The sequence below is a fragment of the Quercus lobata genome, chromosome 12 (assembly GCF_001633185.2).
Source record: "Quercus lobata isolate SW786 chromosome 12, ValleyOak3.0 Primary Assembly, whole genome shotgun sequence".
NCBI classification, from domain to species: Eukaryota; Viridiplantae; Streptophyta; class Magnoliopsida; order Fagales; family Fagaceae; genus Quercus; species Quercus lobata.
The window spans coordinates 7,484,415-7,505,700 of NC_044915.1; the positions used below are offsets into that span (position 1 = coordinate 7,484,415).

The 21,286-nt window shown below is 35.5% G+C and overlaps 1 protein-coding gene across 2 annotated transcripts; it reads left to right on the top strand.

Annotated features, from left to right (window-relative positions):
• Positions 1-1,879: 1,879 nt before the first annotated feature.
• Positions 1,880-17,520, top strand: LOC115972376 (regulator of nonsense transcripts 1 homolog). Of its 2 annotated transcripts, XM_031092647.1 has the most exons (29): positions 1,880-2,623; positions 4,918-5,169; positions 5,256-5,426; positions 5,532-5,582; positions 5,791-5,883; positions 6,077-6,172; positions 6,286-6,336; positions 6,425-6,543; positions 6,953-7,061; positions 7,419-7,541; positions 7,621-7,692; positions 8,911-8,982; positions 9,064-9,130; positions 11,045-11,187; positions 11,285-11,356; positions 11,436-11,564; positions 12,065-12,220; positions 12,484-12,597; positions 12,674-12,772; positions 12,852-12,929; positions 13,741-13,875; positions 14,471-14,545; positions 14,738-14,852; positions 15,020-15,393; positions 15,495-15,557; positions 15,647-15,718; positions 16,012-16,143; positions 16,240-16,359; positions 16,592-17,520. In XM_031092647.1, exons 1-29 carry the CDS (start codon positions 2,051-2,053, stop codon positions 16,724-16,726), a joined length of 3,861 nt encoding a protein of 1,286 aa, XP_030948507.1. In that variant the 5' UTR covers positions 1,880-2,050; the 3' UTR covers positions 16,727-17,520. The 2 variants fall into 2 exon arrangements, with proteins under 2 accessions (XP_030948507.1, XP_030948508.1); XM_031092648.1 differs by lacking the exons at positions 14,471-14,545; positions 14,738-14,852; positions 15,020-15,393.
• Positions 17,521-21,286: the final 3,766 nt, after the last annotated feature.

Below are 21,286 nucleotides of genomic sequence, written 5' to 3' on the forward strand. Positions count from 1 at the left end.
TTCAACAAACCCTTCGAATAAGTTAACTTCCATTAGCGGTTACAATTTTATATCCGTTGAGGTAGTTAACTCCGGAGTTGTTGGTTTCCACAAATCCTGGAACGGTTATTGGACAAGTAACCGTCCCAGGCTCCCTATATAAGGGACCGGTCTGAACCCGACAAAGGTAAGATTCTCACTCAGACAATTTTCCAAAATACTTGGAACTTCCTTCTCTACAAAACTAACTTCTCCATCGGAGGGGGTTCGACCGGTCTTCTCCGGTCTCCTCTTTGATTGCGTTTCCTTCCTTGCAGGCCATCAACCGTTTCGATAGCCCACCGAAGCCAGGCCATCCACCTTACTGATTCGGAGCGATATCAGCTATATCCACAAACTATTTTACAATATTTTTACAAACTATTGATGTGACTAGTTTCTTATTAATTTTCATCGCCTATCATTAACATCATTTTTTTTTTACCAATAATTATTCACCATATCAGCAGTTTATAAAATTTTTTGTACAAAAATTTGTATCTCTAGCATTATTCAAAGTTGAAGAGTTTTTGTTGCAAAAAAATCTAAAAATTTCTCAAAACAATTATGAAAATATTAGAAAATTAGGAAATTTTTTATTATTAAACTTAGTCCAAGTAGGTGATTTAAGTCCAAATGAGATTTTGTCTTTTATTAGGAAAAAAATAGTCTAAAGTAATTCACATGGAATATCAAGAAGCGCTTTGAAACTTTGGATTGAAGTTAAAGATCTTTGATTTGAAGCTGAAGCTCGTACGCTTTGCTTCTTCTTGTTTTTTGGAGAAGGAAAATTTGGGGAGTTCCATTGCCTTTTTTTTTTTTTGAACTGTGATTTGTGTTGGTTGAATTAGGTTTGATGTGGTTGTGTTTGGGTGTTTGTGATTTCTAATGATGAGGTAAAAAAATTGATTTTTGGAGAGAGAGAAAATGATATTTAAATAAAATAGTAATAGAATATTGAGATGGTTGTGAATAATAGATTAGTTAAACTAATAAAAATGACTAAATTTGACTAAAACATATTCATATTCACATGATTGATATTATTTAAATAAATCACACTATTCATTTAAAAAAAAAAAAAAAGCCTACATATGAATGTGTTTTTTCAAATGCCATCGAGTAGTAGGTTAGCTAAACTTTTTCCTATATCATGCTTTATAAAAAAAAAAAAAAAAAAATCCTCTATATTATCAGTTTGCACGGTAAAATAAAAAAGAAAAAAAAAAAAGAAAAGAAAAACGTAATACATGGAGTAATCTAATGGGAAAGACACGAATGAATGACAACACGAGGAAGCACACTCTAAAGTCACAGCCATCTTTCAATCAATGCCACCTCGAGTGCCATCTAGCGTCGATCAATTTCAAATGTCACACCACGTGCCTCTCGCTCCCATAAGTTCGACCTTCTTACTTCACGTGCTAAGTCGTAAATGGCGAAAATGTGAATCTACATGGAATTATTATTTTGCGATATAGTTAGTTATAACATTCTACCAAAAAAAAAAATAAAAAGTTATAACAAAAATTATGTAAAATGTTGTGATATTAGTATAAGATAAAACCCCCTATAACGTGACTTACACCGGTGGTTCTCTCACGTAAAACTCTACAACTTTTGTCAAGTTACTTTTACATAAACTAATTATTTTTTTAATTACTCACAGTTTGACACGTGTAACTAAAGTTGAGGTAGTTTATGTGGTCTCAAAATTTTTGCCCAATTAAACCCGCGCGTGTCCCCAACGTCGCAAACAATTTCCCCGTTTCTCACGTACCCTCCTTCTCCCTGACGTAGCACACACGAGACACGCACAAACCCAAAAACACACCCAAACGCACACACTCTCCCTTCCTCATCTCTCACTCTCTCTCATTCTCATTCTCTTTCTCTTTCTCTTTCTTCCCCAAAGCTCTTATTTCTTTTCTCTCTCGCCAAACCCTAACCCTAACCCCCCAACATCTACCAATCTCTCTAAAACCCTAACCCTAATTTCACCTCCAGATCGCCTTCTTTCTTTTGGCTGAGGATGGATTCTCAGCCAAACAACCTCTTCGAAACGGCGTCGCAGCCAGACACGGCCAACGACGCCTACACTTTCCTCGAATTCAACACGCAGGGCGAGGATTTCGACTATCCGGAGTTCCGCGACCCGATTCGCTCTCCAGTCTCGTGGCCCACGCCTTCCGATTCGTTATCCGACCCGAATGACAGGGGTCCCGGGTCGGACCACCAGTCCGAGACCTCGCCCGTATCGGCTGCCCCCGGAAGCGCCACGAAAGCTCGGGCAGTCGGCTCGGGAAGCAGCAGTGGTGGTGGGAATAATAATAGCAATACTAATATCATGAGCAACAACAACAATAGCAGTAGTAATAATCAGGTGGTGGAAGCCCTAGCGGCCGGGATGGGAGGGTTGAACTTTGAGGAGACCGGGGACGACGAGAGCTACGAGTACGGCAAAGGGGATTTCACTGAACACGCGTGTCGGTACTGTGGCGTGTCGAACCCGGCATGTGTCGTGCGTTGCAACGTGCCCTCGTGTCGTAAGTGGTTCTGCAATTCCAGAGGGAACACGTCCGGCTCGCATATCGTCAATCACCTGGTCAGTGCTTTTGTTTTATGTTTTGTTTGATCTGAGGAATGTGAGCATAGAAGGGTAGACTGGGAGTTTGTGATAAATAGGTTAAAGTTTTGTTGGTTTGTATTGGTAATTAAAGTATATAGTTTGGATGTTAGCCTTGGAATTACCGGAGTAACTTAGTTTTGGTTAGTGCTAATGTGGGTATTATTCCTTTAGCCTCTCAGATATTATGAAATGCATACATTTGATTTCGAAATTTTGAATTGGAAATTAAGGGTTACTTAGGAATTAGCAGACAAGGTAAAACAATATTTGTAGATGCTAATATCATTTTGAAGTGTGGGTTCCAGTTAGCTAACTTGTAAAGTCCCTTTTCGTCAAAAAAGAAATTTGGGTTTGAACTCTGCCTGCACCAAAAACCTTAGATGCACGGATCTATTTTTTATCATCGTACTTATTGCCAAGTCCAACAAGCATTAGTAGCATGCCCGTGGTACCTGTGGAATCAACTGTATGTGTTTGGGCGAAAGTTCGTGGGTTTGGTGTGGTGAAAGAGAAAAAGTAGCTTCAGTTTCTGAACAGGGCAAGCATACCTAGGAAATCGAGATTGGGATCCCATTGATCCAGCGGTATTGTACTGATATCTACTGTATACCTCTAAGATACATACCTGGCAAATTTTTATTTTTTTGATTTTTTTTTTTTTTTTTAAAGTGCCAATACATCTAGTATACACAACCCAACCCCAACAGTGAGAGATAGCCCAAACTTGTAAGAATTTTTATTTATATGTTTTATATATAGGTTCCAATGTTTAACACTTACCTAGTTATCTTTTATTTACTCTTTTGAATCTTGATTTGTATTCTAAACATCATTTGATGGCCATGGATTCAATTGTTATCCATTATTGCTTTTAATTTGATATATGCTTAACAATATATAAAATAAATGCTTAACTATATATAAAAAATATAAATAGAGTATATTTCATAAATAATTAATACACTTACTCCCAATGTATTGTACCCTAAGTTTTTTTTAAAATGTTGTATCCCCGTACTAGTATCAGATCCATACCTGTATCCGTACCTATCCATCATAGCCAAAAATCAATTGGTGTCTATCATCATGGAGCAGACACTATAGGTTGAATTCTATCGTATCTATCAAAAAATATCATTTTGAGGTGATTTTCTGAACAATGAAGGCGGCTCTTCAAGAAGTAATTAGAAAGATTTGATTTATTTCGTTGTGCTTTGTGCTTAAGTAAAAAAAAGGGATATTTTGATGACTAGCATTTCATCAGATTGTTCTTAGAGACAGAACAATCAGGAACATGTCTAATAATTTTCTACTACTTTGTGGAAATATGTTTTATTAGCATTCCTTCTGAATTAACTTATTTGGTCATCACTTCCATTTGTGTGTTTATGACACTTGGACTAGGACATTAAGAGAGTAAGTTTAGAATGTTCTCAGATGTACCTTGTACTAGAGTTGTATCCTTCTGTGGTTGTTAAATTGTGTGGGCTTGTAATATAGCCTGTCCTTTCTTCACATATAGGGTAGACCTAGGCTATGAAGATTCAGCTTGCATATGAGTATATGTTATGTACTTTTTTGAGGAAGGATTGATAAAAATATCTATTTTTATGGCTAAAATGGGAGATCACAGATTTGCACAAATTTTAGTTAAATTGGAACTCTGGAAAACTTTGATTCATTTAACCTTTGGATTTTAAATTGGATTCAATGTTTACTCTTTAATGATGTTACTATATTGAAGAAAGAGAAAAAGCTTTCTCATTCTTTCTGATGGTGATTTTACCTATATGTTCCTCTGGTCCTGAAGGAAAGAAACTTTTGGTGACTTAGTAATGTTATGGAATTATGCATAAACCTCCACATTGAGCCATTTGAAGTGAGAGTTTTGAGTGTATGGTTTATATTTTGCAGTTTGCTTTCCAATTTGTATCCTTTTACCTTTGTACTGGTACTGCTTTAATTTTATTTATTTATTTATTTTTGGAATAGTATTAGTGTGATCTTTTAGTCATATTTACCTACTGATATGAATAATTTATATGGATGTTTTCCCTTAATTATTAGTTATAGGTTTTGTTAGTGATTATTCAATTTCTTTAGTGCTTTTAAATGCTAAAGTCTTTTCATTCAATTTGGGTGAAAATTGATGAATTTTTCTTGAACCAATAGTTTGATCCGTTTGATATAGGATAAATCATATGCCATTTTGCAATTGAACATGAATCTCTGATATTAATTCTTATTATGTTATAATGTTGGTTCTGTAGGTTCGAGCAAAACACAAGGAAGTATGTCTTCATAAAGACAGTCCTTTAGGAGAAACAATCCTTGAATGCTACAATTGTGGATGTCGTAATGTGTTCTTGCTTGGCTTTATTTCGGCAAAGACAGAGAGTGTGGTTGTTCTTCTTTGTAGGGAACCTTGCTTAAGTGTTAATGCATTGAAGGACATGAATTGGGACCTGAGCCAGTGGTGTCCCCTGATTGATGACCGGTGTTTTTTGCAGTGGCTTGTCAAGGTTAGTTTTCTTTTATGCATTGTTTCCTGTTTCACATATGAGGGGGGTTTTTTGTTAGAATTTTATAAACTGTTGCATTTTTGCAGATCCCGTCTGAACAGGAGCAGTTGAGGGCACGCCAGATCAGTGCTCAACAGATAAACAAGGTTGAAGAACTTTGGAAAACAAATCCTGATGCTTCCCTGGAAGATCTTGAGAAGCCTGGTGTGGACGATGAACCTCAGCCTGTAGCCTTGAAATATGAAGATGCATATCAGGTGACTGAGTTTGAATGATTGCTTTACTACCAGAGAAGGCTGGTGGAAGTTATAGTTTATGTGGCTGTTGACTAATACATTGATGGTATTACCTTTCTTTTGCAGTATCAAAATGTATTTGCTCCACTAATTAAGCTTGAGGCTGACTACGATAAAGTATGATTCATATCTCTCTCTGTCTTCTACTCTCTTTTTTCGGTGCTGATATGGTTACGTTATTCTGTCCGAGTAGAGTGCTAAAGAAGATAATATTTAGCTTAATGATGCCTTTATTCTCCTCAAATGATTTATTCTGATTTCCTGAACAAAACATTGCTTTATGCAAAACATTGTGTGGCATCTTATGATATCTTATTTGTTGTAGATGATGAAAGAATCTCAAAGCAAAGACAATGTTACAATTCGGTGGGATATTGGTCTTAACAAGAAGCGTATTGCATATTTTGTTTTTCCAAAGGTGCTTCACTATCTCAGTTTTTCCATTTTAATTGTGAATATCTTCTCATTACTGGTATTTTAATTTTTCCTGTTCTGCTCGCCCTTTTATGAGCATTTGTTGTACTTTATTTCTATTTTGAAAATTATTTACTTGAAAAAGTACATTTGTTTTTCCTTTTTCAAAAATTAAACTGCCTGTTCTGTTGTTGTAGGAAGACAATGAGTTGCGCCTTGTACCTGGAGATGAGTTGCGGCTGCGTTATTCTGGAGATGCAGCACACCCAGCATGGCAGTCAGTGGGGCATGTGGTATGCCTCTTCTTTTGAGAGACATCTAAACTGTTGTTTAGTGTTTCCTTTCTACCGCTCTGGCACATTGCCACATTTTATGGGCGTATTACATGCTTTTTATATTGTTCCAGATCAAGCTAACTGCACAAGAGGAGGTTGCACTTGAACTTCGTGCTAGTCAGGTAAATAAAGTATTATTGCAATTGGCTTGTTTCTTCAAGTTTTTATTTAGTTGTCATTATTAGTGCATATTTTTAATATTCTATGCAGGGAGTTCCAGTTGATGTAAACCATGGTTTCAGTGTTGATTTTGTGTGGAAAAGTACAAGCTTTGATCGCATGCAGGGAGCAATGAAAACTTTTGCAGTGGATGAGACTAGTGTTAGCGGGTAGGTTGGCTGCTATTTCAGCTGTCTGCATTTGTTTGTATGTAAAAAGGTTTTAGGGAGTCTTTAATCTTGGCTGTAATATCTTGATTTTTCTAATTTATTTTTTCCGGAAAGTTATTATAGAATATTTTGGAGAGGTAATATGAATATCAATGGTAATGCATATAATTCTGTTACATTTTCTATAGATATGTTGGACTTTTCCATGCTTTTTTTCTACTCTATTAAGGGTTTGTGTTTGGTGTTATTATATCCTAGTTTGATTTGTTTACTCATGTATCAGTCTGTCAGTATTCTGGGTGCAGTGTTCAAATATTAGATCAGTCAATTATAGGGATCGTGCATATTTTGTATCTGAGTTATTTGCTCTTTGTTTGCTCTTTGAATTTAAATGCCACCATCCATGCAGGTACATTTACCACCACTTGTTGGGCCATGAAGTTGAAGTTCAAATGGTTCGCAATACACTGCCTCGTCGTTTTGGCGCACCTGGTCTTCCAGAGCTCAATGCATCTCAAGTATGCTGTCCTGATCATCTACTTAATTCTGTCTTGATTGTTATGCTTCCTCTACAGATATATGTTTTTAATGTTATTGGTTGAATATTTTAGTTATGGTAAAAAATTGGAAATTCTAGTCTACAGTTAGGCACTTAGATTGTGAATAGAACCCTATGACCATGTACATCTCGTTTAAGTGCAAAATGGGCATTATGCTACATCAATAAGCCTTTTCAAGAGGCCTAATGATGTACATGTAATGATCAAGAAATCTGCCAAGGATCAGAATTCTGCATTTTCATTCTGGGTGACACCTTGCATTTATGCAAGATATTGTAACTGGATTGCTCAGAGTGGTTTGTACTTGTTTGATAGGTGTTTGCTGTAAAGAGTGTCCTTCAGAAACCTATAAGTTTGATTCAAGGTCCACCTGGCACGGGGAAAACAGTAACCTCTGCAGCGATTGTATATCACATGGCCAAACAAGGCCAGGGGCAAGTAGGTTTAATTTCATGTTTCCTAGCATTTGTATTTATTTGTTTGGTTATTACACTAGATAATATTATTCTTTTGTTAGGTTTTGGTTTGTGCCCCTAGTAATGTGGCTGTAGACCAACTAGCAGAAAAGATAAGTGCTACTGGGTTAAAGGTAATTAAGCATAGCTTTGCTTGCATTTTCGCCAACTCTATAATATATATTTTGGCATTCTGTTCTATTTTTTATTGCCATTTCTGGCCATGTAGTTCCTTTTCCTTATTGTGTCTGTGCATAAACATCTACTGTTAAATGGATTATTTTTTGTAAAGGAAAATATCATGTGTAAGATCTTCATCAGCTCTGAGAAAAATATTGAGATTAGATAGTACATAATTATGTATGGGGATCTATCATGAATTCTATTGAACGTAAGGCAATTGAATTTACAAAAGTGGATCCCCACATCATCATTTACCACCTACCTTGTCCAAATTTTGTGTGTCATTGTTCCTGTCTTTCTTTCAAGCAAACCTTGTCATAATGTCAAGTGCCACTCTTTATTTTCTGAGCTGCCATGGCCTGCCCTGGTAAATCACTTTTAAGGACCTGGACATTACCTAGGCACAACTGCAATCAATAAAGAACCATAAATGTTCAGACTTTTGAGATGTTTTCTTAGCAGTGGACTACAGGATTTGTAAATAATGCATATGCACTTGTCTGTTTACTTTCCACTGTAGTGATGATTCTCTAAAATGCTTAATTCTGCTGCCTTCTTATCTTTCAATTATATGATGCATTGTATTAGAGTCATTTTCTATGCAATGTTGATAATTGAAACCATATTACCATTGTATTTTCTCAAAAAGAAGAAATAAAATAATTTCCATTTACTTGAAGAAACTAACTACTTATATCTGGTCATTAACAAATTACAATTTTATTCAGAGTATCTTCTACATGTGTGAAAGATTCTTCAAATGATCTGAATTTTTTAAATGACATTATCAATATATAATTGTGTAGAGGCATCTTTGAAAGATGTTTTTGGTTAATTAAATTTTGCGTGATGGAGCTTTCTATTGCTTTCAAGTGTATTTTGTAGGTATGCTTGTCTTGAAAATTGTTGTCTGAAATTGTTGAATTGAATAAAGTTTTGGAACTGTTAGCAGTCAAAATATCTGTTAGGATTGTTGTTGTCAGAATTAGATGGTGGTAGGGGCTCAATTTTAATTCATAATGATGCTTCATTTAAAACCAGTGCTTCCTATTTTACTGTTTGCTTTTATTTGTTTTTTTAAAAATTTATTTTACCTTACATTTTATTCTTTTTTTTTGTGGTTTTTTTTTTTTTTTTTTTTTTTTTTGGGGGGGGGGGGGTGGTTTCAGGTTGTTAGGCTTTGTGCAAAATCAAGGGAAGCTGTGAGTTCTCCGGTTGAGCATCTGACCCTTCACTATCAGGTGTGTGTGGACATCATTATTGTATTCTGTCTGATACTACTAGTATGTTCTCTGTTCTTAGCCTGTTTTACATTCTTGCAGGTTCGACATCTTGACACATCTGAAAAGAGTGAGCTTCACAAGTTACAACAACTGAAAGATGAACAAGGTCAGGCTTATTCTCATTATTATTATTATTATTATTATTATTATTTTTGCCCTTTTAAATTTTTATTATTAATGGATAGAGTATTCAATCTGTACTGTACTATTGGTATTCCGTTTTTGCTGTGTTGTAAATTGGAGCAGTTGATATGAGGATTGGCTAGCTTGGTTTGATTCTGCTTTGGGTTTTGTATGCTTAGAGGCGTTAGGATTATTCAGGTTTCAATTTCAGGAACAAAGGGTACTAGTCAGAATATATGCGAGGTTTTATGATTCTTGGAGACATGCAATTGGGTGAAGCCTACTGAAATTTTCATTTTATGTTGTGTTGACAACGTGTTTGGTGAATAAACTCTTGGCCTGCCCCCCCCCCCCCCCCCCCCCCCCCCCCCCCAAAAAACAAAAGAAGAGGAACCCTTTCATGTGCATGTGAACACATGAAATGCCCTTATATAATGACAAAAAAGAGAGAGTTAAAATCGGCAAGTAGGAGAATCAATAAAATTAACAATAGGATGAAAGTCTCTATGGCCATCAAACAGTGAGATTTCCACATCTTTAAACATACAACGATGGATCTCTTGTCATAATGTCCACAATAGGCACAAAGGAGCTAGATTTCAAACAAGGGAGGAATGATAAAAAAAAAACTGATTCCTTTATCCACTTGGTAGATCAATAGCACTTTTAGGCATTACCCGATCTACTTCAAACATGGAAAAATAAAGCTCCCTAATTTATAGGCTGTATCACAATGCTACAACAAATGGTCCATAGTCTGTCCACTACTTCACATGCAGCACCCTTTTATGAAGGAATTCCTCTCATGAGATTATAATATGTTAAAATCTTCCCCCAGAACATTGTCCACAAAAATAAAAAGCCCTTTTTGGAGCCTTAACACAAAATCCTTTTCAAGGGGAAAGTCACATCACTAGTCTCTCAAAGCCTCATTATATGATCAAACATCAAATTTTCCATTGCCAGTGAACCTCTACCTTGTACAATCTGAGCCTCTAGTTGGAATGCTAGGATACAAAATATTGAAGAATAAATCAACTGACGCAATCTCAATTGTGAAAGTCTAGAATGAATCTAATATTTGAAGAGCATATCCTCTCTCATTTTGGCTGTCTAAATAAGAAATAGTTGAGCCAAGAGCCTTGTCATGGTTGGCATGTCCTGGTGTTTCCAACAGAGGCATCCAGGGTTCAAATCCCCCCACCCCCAACTATCGAATCATTAAGTAAGATATAGCTGAGTCATCCTTATCTGATGCAGTTGCATATAGCTTCAGGTATTACTCTTCAAAGAATGATCCCCACATATGGTGAATACTTTGCATATCAGAATTGTGATTCAATTGTTTTATTTATTATTTTTGATAGGTAATTCAATTGTTTTATCTGCTCTGTGCAGTTAGATTGCTTTAGTTAGGAAACAAGTGACTGGGGGATTAGTTTACTATGGCTACTCTGTGGAAGTTAAAATAATAGTTTGTTTGTGTTTGTGTTGTTTATTTATTCATTTATTCTTATTTTTAAAGGAGAGTTACCTTTGGGGGTTGTTGCCTGGTCAATTTAAGTTCCTCTGCTTGAATAGTGTGTCTGATTAAGGTTATCATACCACTATATATTTGGAAAATGTTGCACTGGGAATGTAGGAAACGAATGAGTTCGACTTAACTTACAAATTGTTTTTGAAGATTTTGTCCAACTTTAATAAAGCTTGTTGAGTGTGCTTTGATATCTGGACATTTCTGCATAATCACTTTCCTTGGATATCATTTTTTTTTTAATCTTTTACCTAGTAACTTAGATTCTTCTTGAATTTCCTGTGCCTAATCAGTGTCAAATAAAAACTGCATCTTTGAGTTCTAAGTTGGTTTTTTCTTATTTCTTTCTCCTAATGTGTACAGGAGAATTGTCTAGCAGTGATGAGAAAAAATATAAAGCACTGAAGCGGGCAACTGAAAGGGAGATTTCTCAAAGTGCTGATGTCATCTGTTGCACGTGTGTTGGTGCTGGAGATCCTCGATTGGCAAATTTTAGGTTCCGCCAGGTTGAAATGCATCTAACATGTGGAAGTTTGTCCAGGATTCACTAGTTTAAAAGCTTACTCTTTTTAACTTTTTGTTTTGTTTTTGTATTTTTGTCAGGTACTTATTGATGAGTCCACGCAGGCTACAGAACCTGAATGTCTTATTCCTTTGGTTCTTGGGGCAAAGCAGGTATAGAGATCAAGTTTAACCTTGTCATTCTATTCTCCCTGTTTCATGAGTGGTCTTCTGACTAGTAATTATGCATCAGGTTGTTCTTGTTGGGGACCATTGCCAGCTTGGTCCAGTCATTATGTGCAAGAAAGCAGCTCGTGCTGGCTTAGCCCAGTCTCTCTTTGAACGTCTTGTTTTACTTGGCGTGAAACCAATTAGGTTGCAGGTAATGGGTAGGATATATTATGTCTGTTTTTATGGAACTTCTATAAATTCAATGCAGGTCTCAAAGTTTTACTTTTATCTCCTTCCCATTCTTACGGTTGGAGCTAGGAGTCTACATACTTGAACAAGACAATGAAAGTCATTTTTAAATTGATTTCTCCTCAACTTAATAACAAACTAATTGTTAATAAGAAATTAATGGGGGAGATGCATAATAAATTAATGGTGGTGAATTTTTTTCACGATGGTAATTGCTTACTCATAATGATGGTATAAATTGGTATATGCATGCTTATCCTGTACTGTGATAGCTGAAACGGCTTTTTCATGTTTAAAATTTGTATGTACTTTGCTGTCTATTCATTTATGCTATTTGATGGAGTTCTGTTGATTTGTAATTTGATGTGTTGAAATGTACAGCTGACTTTTTATTGTACTTATTGTCATTGCCCAATATACAATTTTTTAAGACTGATTTCTTACTTTCTGTTTGAAACCTAGGTTCAATATCGTATGCACCCATCTCTGTCAGAATTTCCTTCTAACAGCTTCTATGAAGGCACACTACAGAATGGAGTAACTATAAATGAGAGGCAATCTTCAGGAATTGACTTTCCTTGGCCTGTGCCCAATCGCCCAATGTTCTTTTATGTCCAGGTATTACAACTGCCTATCAATTGTCCGTAGTTAGATTTTGGTCACTGTGAACATAAATAGAATTAGCAAATAACTGGTGCATTATATGATTTGTATCTAGCTTGGGTGTGAAATCGTTGGTTTGATTCTTAGAATCATCATAAATTGATTTTGATGTTAAAACTGGTTGAGCTCCTTTTTGTTTTGGGTGTGTTTTCAAATCTCAGCTCCCTCCCCCTCTGGCACCCCCAGTGAGCTGTCTGATAAATATGCTTGTTTTGTAGATGGGACAAGAGGAGATAAGTGCTAGCGGAACATCCTATCTGAATAGGACTGAGGCTGCTAATGTAGAGAAGATTGTAACTACTTTCTTAAGGAGCGGTGTAGTCCCTAGTCAGGTTACTATGGATCTTCTTTACTTCTGAATTGGTGCAGTTCTGTTCTCAGTTATTAATTATATCCTTTATATCACAGATTGGGGTGATAACACCATATGAGGGACAAAGAGCATATATTGTGAACTATATGTCTAGAAATGGTGCTCTTAGACAGCAACTTTACAAGGAGATTGAGGTAATGTTTATATTGAACTCATCAGTCCTAGGGCGCAATAACTTTTCCTGCTGTTTCTAAAAACTTGTGTTTATTACAGGTTGCAAGTGTAGATTCATTTCAAGGAAGGGAAAAAGACTACATTATTCTGTCATGTGTGAGGAGTAATGAACATCAGGTTAGTTAATGTGACATTTATGATATTTATTCAGTGTTATTTCTGACCTGAAGACTCAGTATTGGTCTTGGTTAACTCTTGTTTTAATGAGAGGCAGTGGATGGACATTTGTTTCTAATTATTGGTCTCCCCGTCGCTATTGTCATCATTGTTGTTGTTGTTTATTTCTATTTTTCAAATGAAGTTTCACTGTCAATTCTTGTATTTGCTGACAAGATTTAATATGCTTGTTCATTCTTTAAGGATTTGACACATTTTGACTCCTGTAACAATTTACCTTCATGGACTAGTTTAACAAAATGAAATGGCAATAACTGTCAAAGCAGAAGAGATATTTTACCTTGTCCTTTTTGGATTACTAGGTATAGTTGATTTGTGTCATATATTCATTATTTTCTAATCATATATTCTCCGTTCGCACTTAGTGTTTGAGAGTCCAAAGGGGGGCTGGGTTGAGCTGCAGTGGCAGTAAAATATTTCTAACCATTATCAAAACTTATCAAGTGCAATTGAGATCTAGTTCAATTGTCATATTCTTCTACTAGAAGAACAAGACTGAGGGTAAGGTCAGGGTTCAAAACCCATTATGTTGTGTGTGATTTACCAATTTAAAAAATAAACAATATTGGCAGTTCATATAAAACCCTTAATTTTGTGGCCTATAGGTTATGTCATGGATACCTAAAGTATGTGTTTGTAGGTGATTGGTGGATTCTGAATGTTGTCCAGAAAGATATTGTTTGTATCTAGATATTTTCGTACATGATATATTTATTTATTGATGTTTGACTGCTGGTTCCCTTCTCTACAGGGAATTGGATTCCTTAATGATCCCCGTAGGCTCAATGTTGCTCTAACTCGTGCTCGATATGGTATTGTCATTCTGGGGAATCCTAAAGTCCTGAGCAAACAGCCACTGTGGAATAGCTTATTGACACACTACAAGGTATTTCCTTGTTTTATGCTATTGTGGTTTATCTAAGGCTCTATCTTATTGCACTTGCAATGTGCTGGAATTGATTTTGGGATGTTGACTAGTCAACTATTATTCTTTTTCTTAAAATGGATCATAACCTTTCCCTCTTTGGTTGTCTCAAAATGTATGAAAGATTCTGTAAGTGGAATTTGTACTTTCATTTTTTTTTTTAATTTTTTATATTAGCCTCCCTTTTTTTTTTTTCAAAAAGCAAACAATGTTATCAAAGGTGATACCACTTTGATTGTCTAATCCTCGTGCCATTTTAAAAGTTTCAATTATTTTTGAGGCAGAGGGAGAATTTCACAGATTGGCAATATTTTTTATCTTACATTGTGTGCATATATTATGCTATTATTTATAATTATGTCAGAGATTTGGTATTACATGATACTCTTTTAATTCAACATCCTTAATTTTTGACCTTTCTGCAGTAAGTGATTAGTGGTTTCTTGTTCAATATGTAATGCGTGGTATTGCAGATCACTTGTAGATTGATGCAACTAATCCTTTTTTTTGTTACTAAACAACGTCCTCTCCTATGTTTTTGCTAATGTTTCATCAGGAGCATGAATGCTTGGTTGAAGGACCTCTGAATAATTTGAAACAAAGTATGGTTCAATTTCAAAAGCCTAAAAAGGTAGGTGATGGAAATTCAAAAGTTGATATGTGAGTTTCTTTTAATTTTTGGGCTTTCCTTCCTCTTTTTTTTTTTTTTTTTTTTTGGTGGCAGGGGGGGGGGGGGTTTGATGGTAGGGGTTGGCTATCAATTATCAATTATGAAGCATTTATGTGGATAGGAGCTGATATTAATATTGTTATCTTGAAATAGATCTACAATGATAGGAGGCTTTTCTTTGGTGGTGGACCTGGTGTTGTGCCTAATGATACTTTTGGTTCTGTTGCCTCATCTCCAAATGCTGATAGAAGAAGCGGTCGTGGTAGGGGTATGTTATTTCTAACATATTGTATATTTACATTATTTGTATTTTCCTGGAATGACACTTTAAATCCAGCAGAGTGGCTTGAGTATGCTCCTTTTTCACTGTTGACATTATAATGTCTTCGAAGCAGTACATGACAAGGTCAAGATACTATTTTGTTCCAACTGCAGGTACTTTTGTATCTCCTGGCCCTCCTAATGGTACCCATAAGCCTGGGGTGCATCCTGCTGGCTATCCAATGCCTCGGGTTCCCCTTCCACCATTTCCTGGTGGTCCCCCTTCTCAGCCATATGCTATTCCATCTCGTGGAGCAGTGCATGGACCAGTCGGAGCTGTTCCTCATGTTCCTCCACCAGGAAGTCGGGGTTTTGGGGCTGGGCGTGGCAATGCTGGTGCTCCTATTGGCAGTCATCTGCCTCACCAACAAGGCACCCAGCAAGCTATTGGAAATATTGGCTCTACTTTCAACTTTCCTGCACTGGAGAATCCAAACAGCCAGCCATCTGTGGGTGGCCCATTATCTCAACCTGGGTTTGTTAATAATGTCTGTACTCATTCTTTCTTTTTACATTTATTTGCCAAATTTTTGTATTCTATCCCGTATTAGTGTCGTCATGTCCTGAGTATCATTTTTTTATGTGTCAGATGCCAGTTCAAGGGCCTAGCCAAACATTTCGAGATGGATTTTCCATGGCGGGCATGTCCCAGGTATTTATTTTACTTTGCATATGCAACTGTATATATGTTTGTTCTATTCTTGATTTTCATTTATTTCAATGTTTTTCAACTATTATCAGGAATTCTTGGGTGATGACTTCAAAAGCCAGGGATCACATGTTCCTTATAATGTTGCTGAATTTTCCACTCAGGTACATCTCAGGGAAATCCTAGTATTCTTATATACTTGGTCATATATATTGCATATTGTGGAGTGTTTGGATGTATTTGATCTTGATTACGTATTGGAAACTCTGGGATGTATAATGTTGTGCTATTTATTGTTTGGGTGTGATGCTTTTAGGGATTACAAGGTGTATTAGGGGTTTGTCTTTTTAATTTATTATTTTTTAAGACTAATGAAATTTATTTGTTGGGTTGCTTAATATTAAATGATTTCACCTTTGTGTTTATTATGTTGATGTGTTACTGGCCTGGTCTGCAGGCTTCTCAAAGTGGATATGCTGTTGATTATGTTACTCAAGGAGCACAAGGTGGGTTTCCTGGGAACTTTCTAAACCAGAACTCTCAAGCTGGATATTCTCGCTTTGGTACAGGGAATGATTTTATGTCCCAGGTTTGAGCTCATTACCACTCTGAATGTGTTTATGCTTTCTTTAATCATTATTTCCTTTTCTTTTTTGAACTTATACTTTGATTTCTGCTGTTTCAGGACTACATGACGCATGGTTCACAAGGCCTATTTACTCAGGTTGGCTTCAATGACCCCTCACAAGATGATGCATCACAGAGCCACTTTGGTGTGGCAAATGCGAACCCACTTCAGTCTCAGGTTTCTTCAACTTTTAATGCTGTTTACTAGCAGAACTTTGTAGGTAGAATTATGAAAATGCCAAGTTGTAAGAAACATATGGCTATGGAGAGTAGTTTGCCAAACCTTGCTGTGTTTAGCAAGGATTTTGATGCAATGTGCTCTTGGCTAAATTTTTTCTGCATCCTTAAGGCTTGGTTGCAGGTGGTCCTCTCAAGTGAAGAAGTTTATAACTTGTCTGACTTGTTTGCAGGGCTTGATGAATTCTCTCTACTCTCAGCCCTTTGCCCACTACAACACGCAACCACCACTGAACTTGCAGGCTCCGCAACAGCAGCCTCAGCAGGGTCAGAGCTCTCAAAATCAGAAAATCCATTTTAATGGTTGAGAGAGGAAACTGTTTCTCTGATGGGTTATAGTCCTTGCATTCAGCAACTTGGTTTTGTGCTCTCATGTGTGCCCAAGTATATCTGCTGCCCTAGAATGCAGAAGGGTTTGCCTTTTGTGGGGGTCAGTTTGATTATCTCCACAACCCGTGGTTGATTATTTTGGGGGTTGGGAATAAGATAATTGGCAAGATGAATGGGCCTTTGAGAAAAACACTGGCAGCACATCCAGGGCTGAGAAAGAAAAGGATAACCATAACCCCTAGTACCTGCTTGGAGTTTTGTGTTGTTTTTGAGAGAAGGTAAATTATTCCTGAGGGAGAGCATTACATGACATGGTTTGGTCGAAAGGGTGTGGACCATTAAGAAAGCCTAAGAAGCAGGGCCATTTACAACAACGTACAGGGAAAACCATTTATACAGAAGCAGTAACCACTGAAATTTTTGTACAGCCAGCTGGGGAAAGTCAGCCTAACCCTTTCAGCTCTTCCTGACATGTAATTACACTCCACATTATTGTTGAATAGACGATGACGATATGTTAGGATTGTTTGCGAGTGCAAAGTATTGCTACCAGATTGAACTGTGGTGGTATATAAAAAATTGTGATAATGGTTTTCATGTGTAATTTAGTTTGTCTTATCCTATGTTTGGATGGAGAGAGGAGATTGAAAGATCGACTAGAATGTGCTGAATTTTAGTATATTTTGGCCGCCTTTCCTTCACTTTTTCTTATTTCCCTTCATCTCCCTTCGTGCCACATACCTTTAATGTTTACGTGGATTGAGAGTCACAATTGATGAGCTCTACTTTGCCACCCAATACAATCTCCGAATTGATTTGTTAATGATTTTGAGCCATAGATTTCTCACTATTTACTTCAATATTTGAACATAATCTGTTGATACTCATGTATGGCATGAAAGATTTATCCTGATCGAGGCATATATCAAAAGAGATTCTCAAGTGATTGTCAACTGTGTGTGAGAGAATTTGCTTTGAGCTGGAGGAACTAGTGACTATCAAGCGGCAATAACACTAGTTGGATGGTTTTTATTTTATATTTTAGGGCATCTACTCTTTTTTGGGGCATCTATGGTACTTATTGTTAAATGGCCAAAGTGTAATGTAACCATTATCTATTTATGGTTCTTTCTGTTAGAACACTTATTGGTGTTTCTAACTAGGATGTCCAGGGCTTCTAAAAGGGTTCAAACTCCTCTCCTCTCTTAATTATTGCTTTAAAAAAAAAAATTGGTACATATCGCCCATTGAAACGTCTATTAAAAATTATCTATTGAATTGGTGAATATTTGACATTGCATGCACTAATGTTTTAGGACGGTATTAAAATTAACCCTTCGTAGAAAATTTTCATAATATTAAGAGTAGAGATGCACTAATATTTTGGGATGGTATTAAAATTAACCTTTCCTAGAAAAACAATCAATATATATATATATATATATATATATATTGGAGAGAGTGAAGTTGAGGAAATTATTGTGTATTTTCGGAGTATCACAAATGCGTATTTCCTCATTTTACATGAATGGTGGGTCTTACTAATTAAATTCAGGACAAAGTTTAGCTACAAAATTAGTTATAGTTTTAGGCTATAAATTTATTTAATATTTTTTTATTGGAGATGAATTTTGTCCTTAAATTTATGGTAGGATTCACCATTTATGTGAGAGAAGGGAGTACGCATTTATGGTATTTCGGAAATATCTAATAATTTTCCATGAAGTTGTACCGTGTGACGTATTCCTTGAAATTTTCTTTATTTAGTTTTCTACTTTAACAAAGTTGTTTCTCAAAAAAAATACTTTAACAAAGTTTATATTTATATTAAAGTATTAGTTTATCGAATTAGTTAATAGAGTAAATGCATATATTAATTATCTATTATTGTGCATTAATTATTTATATTAAATGAATTTATATGATTATTTTTATAAACTCTATATAGAAAATAGTTTTTAGTTGGAATAATAATAATAAATTTAGAATATGACATTCTTACTCATGTTTAGTTGCTTTGACAATAATTGTCATAGAAGCTATAAAAAATTAAATATTTGTGAATTCAATAAAATTAATCTTAATCCTTTAAATTTCCTAACTTCTTTGTGTGTGTGTGTGCGCGTGCGTATGTATATGTGTGGAACTAACATTGTAGTATATATTCTATGTAATTAGAAGGATTACTAATATAATAAATATGTTTATTTTGTTATATTAATTATTTTAAGCATAATGAAATTTTAGTATCATTTTTCTTAGATTTATATAAGAAAAAATTGGTTTTTTTATGTGATAAAGAATTGATTTGAAATATAGCATTTTTACTCAAATTTATTTATTTTTACAACAATTGAAACCATGTCCAACAGAAAGGGGGAAATTTTTTTTTTTTTTCCAGTAACACACACACACACACACACATATATATATATATATATATATAATATGCATTTTAATAACCAGAAATCTTGAAGGATATATGCATCTTTTAGTATGCATGAAAACATGCATATCTATATTATAAACACACACACATATATAGTATGATCAAATCACTATATTATTTTTAGTGTATTTCTATTTTGTCTATATATAAAATAACTAAAGATTACATTTTTTTTTTACAATGAAATTTATTGAAATATCTTTTTTATACATTGACAATTGGGGGTGGGGGTCTGAATCTAAATATTTCTATTGGAAATTGAGATGCCAATCAATTTAAGTTACAAAATTTTTGGTAAAACTTATTGAAATATCGGAGAAAACTAATAATAAGTTGCACCGCACATTGTGGAGAACGCAATTGATTTTCATAATATTAAGAGGAGAGCAATTGTAGGGGCTCATTTTGAGGAGGGGAACAAGATTTTTGAGGCATAATCATTTGCAATAAAGGTTTTGAGAAATAGCTACTATTTAGGTGAAAATATCATTTTAGTCCCTATATTTTAGGGTCACGATCAATTTGGTCAATACAGTTTTGTATCAGTCAATTTGGTCCCTATTATTTTTAATTTGTAGTCAATTTGATTCCTATTGTTAATTCTCTAACGGAAAATGCCTACATGGTAAATGGTTTTTCTAGTTAACATGTTTAGTGTTAAAATATTAAATCAGATGTTGATCAACGTTTTTGCATGAAAACTTGTTGATAGCATATATAAAGGTCCAAGAAAAAAATTGAATGAGTCTCAAAGACTCGATTTTGGGCTATAAATCGAGTCTAAAAACTCGGTTTTCATGGTCTGATCACGTCTAATGTAACATTTTTTCCAAGTGGCGTCCACCTGGAAATCGAGTCTCTAAGACTCGATTTATAAGCCCTTTACAAAGCAAGTTTAATGTTTTAAGCAGTAAAAGAGGAGGTCAAAAAGCTCACGCAAGTTGGGGCAATTAAGGAATTTTTTTTACCCCGAGTGGTTAGCCAACACTACAGTGGTTAAGAAGAAGTCAGGAAAATGGAGGGTTTGGGTCAATTTTACCTATTTGAATAAGGCGTGCCCCAAGGTTCCCTTCTCGGTTCCTACAATTAACCAACTTGTCGATGCAACGTTTGGCTTAGATGAGTTTTCTGGATGCTTTTCAAGGCTACCATCAAATACCACGTGTCTAATTTTTAGTTGCCACATCAGCAATTACATGGCAAAAAAAGCCATATCTTCTTTTAAAAATATTTATTTTTGTACCAATTTTTTTCCTTTCCTAAATAAAAAACTAGATCACAAATATACATTTGATTTCTAAAAAAAAAAAAAAACGTTTCTCCAAATTACATTTGCAAGTCTCAGTAACATATATTAAATACTGTAAAAATCTAATCTATGACTACGACCAAATACAGTACAAGTCATCATCATCTCTATTATGAACTCAATCCATCTCTTTCTCTGACCTTTCACCTATTGACTCTTGTTATTGAGAAATATACCAAGAAAATCTGTGTTTTAACTCTGATTTGTTTTTCATTATTTTGATGGGACTCTAGATGGATTCTTTGAAATCTGGGATTCCTAAAAAGAGAACCTTTTCTAGTATTTTTCTTTTGGTAGAACCGAGAGCACCCATTTTCATAGAGACCCAGTGCAAGATTCTCAAGGTTATTGTTGTTTAATAAGTTAGATTAATTACTTCTAATGGATTTGTGTTGTGGCTGTGGTTTTTTTTTTTTTTTTGGGTGGTACTCTTCCAAATGTTTCTGCCTGGTTCTATGGTGGAAAAGTCTAGGAGTCAATTCTGAAAATTTCAAGTTTTTGAAGAAGATGGGTATGGAAACCCAGCATCTCCAAACTCAGATTCACCACAACCCAACCTTCAAGAACCACAGAACCACCATGGTGCCCAGTTTGTGGCCACAGATGCGCCCCACTGGAAGCCATGCCGCCACCACGAAATGCCTTAAGAGTCAAGACACCATTGCCGATCTTATATTGAAATACACGTAACATTGCCAATCTCCTTGCTCTATGATGGGGTGCTGGACGGTTGTGTTGCAGTGAATCCGGGTTTGGGGTTCAGTCTGAATATGAGGATTT

Excerpts from the sequence above, each read along its gene's own strand:
- LOC115972376 (XM_031092647.1), top strand. The coding sequence starts at position 2,051 with ATGGATTCTCAGCCAAACAACCTCTTCGAAACGGCGTCGCAGCCAGAC. Across the intron at positions 5,583-5,790 it reads TTGAGGCTGACTACGATAAA|ATGATGAAAGAATCTCAAAG; the intron begins GTATGATTCATA and ends TATTTGTTGTAG. Across the intron at positions 12,598-12,673 it reads GCGGTGTAGTCCCTAGTCAG|ATTGGGGTGATAACACCATA; the intron begins GTTACTATGGAT and ends TTTATATCACAG.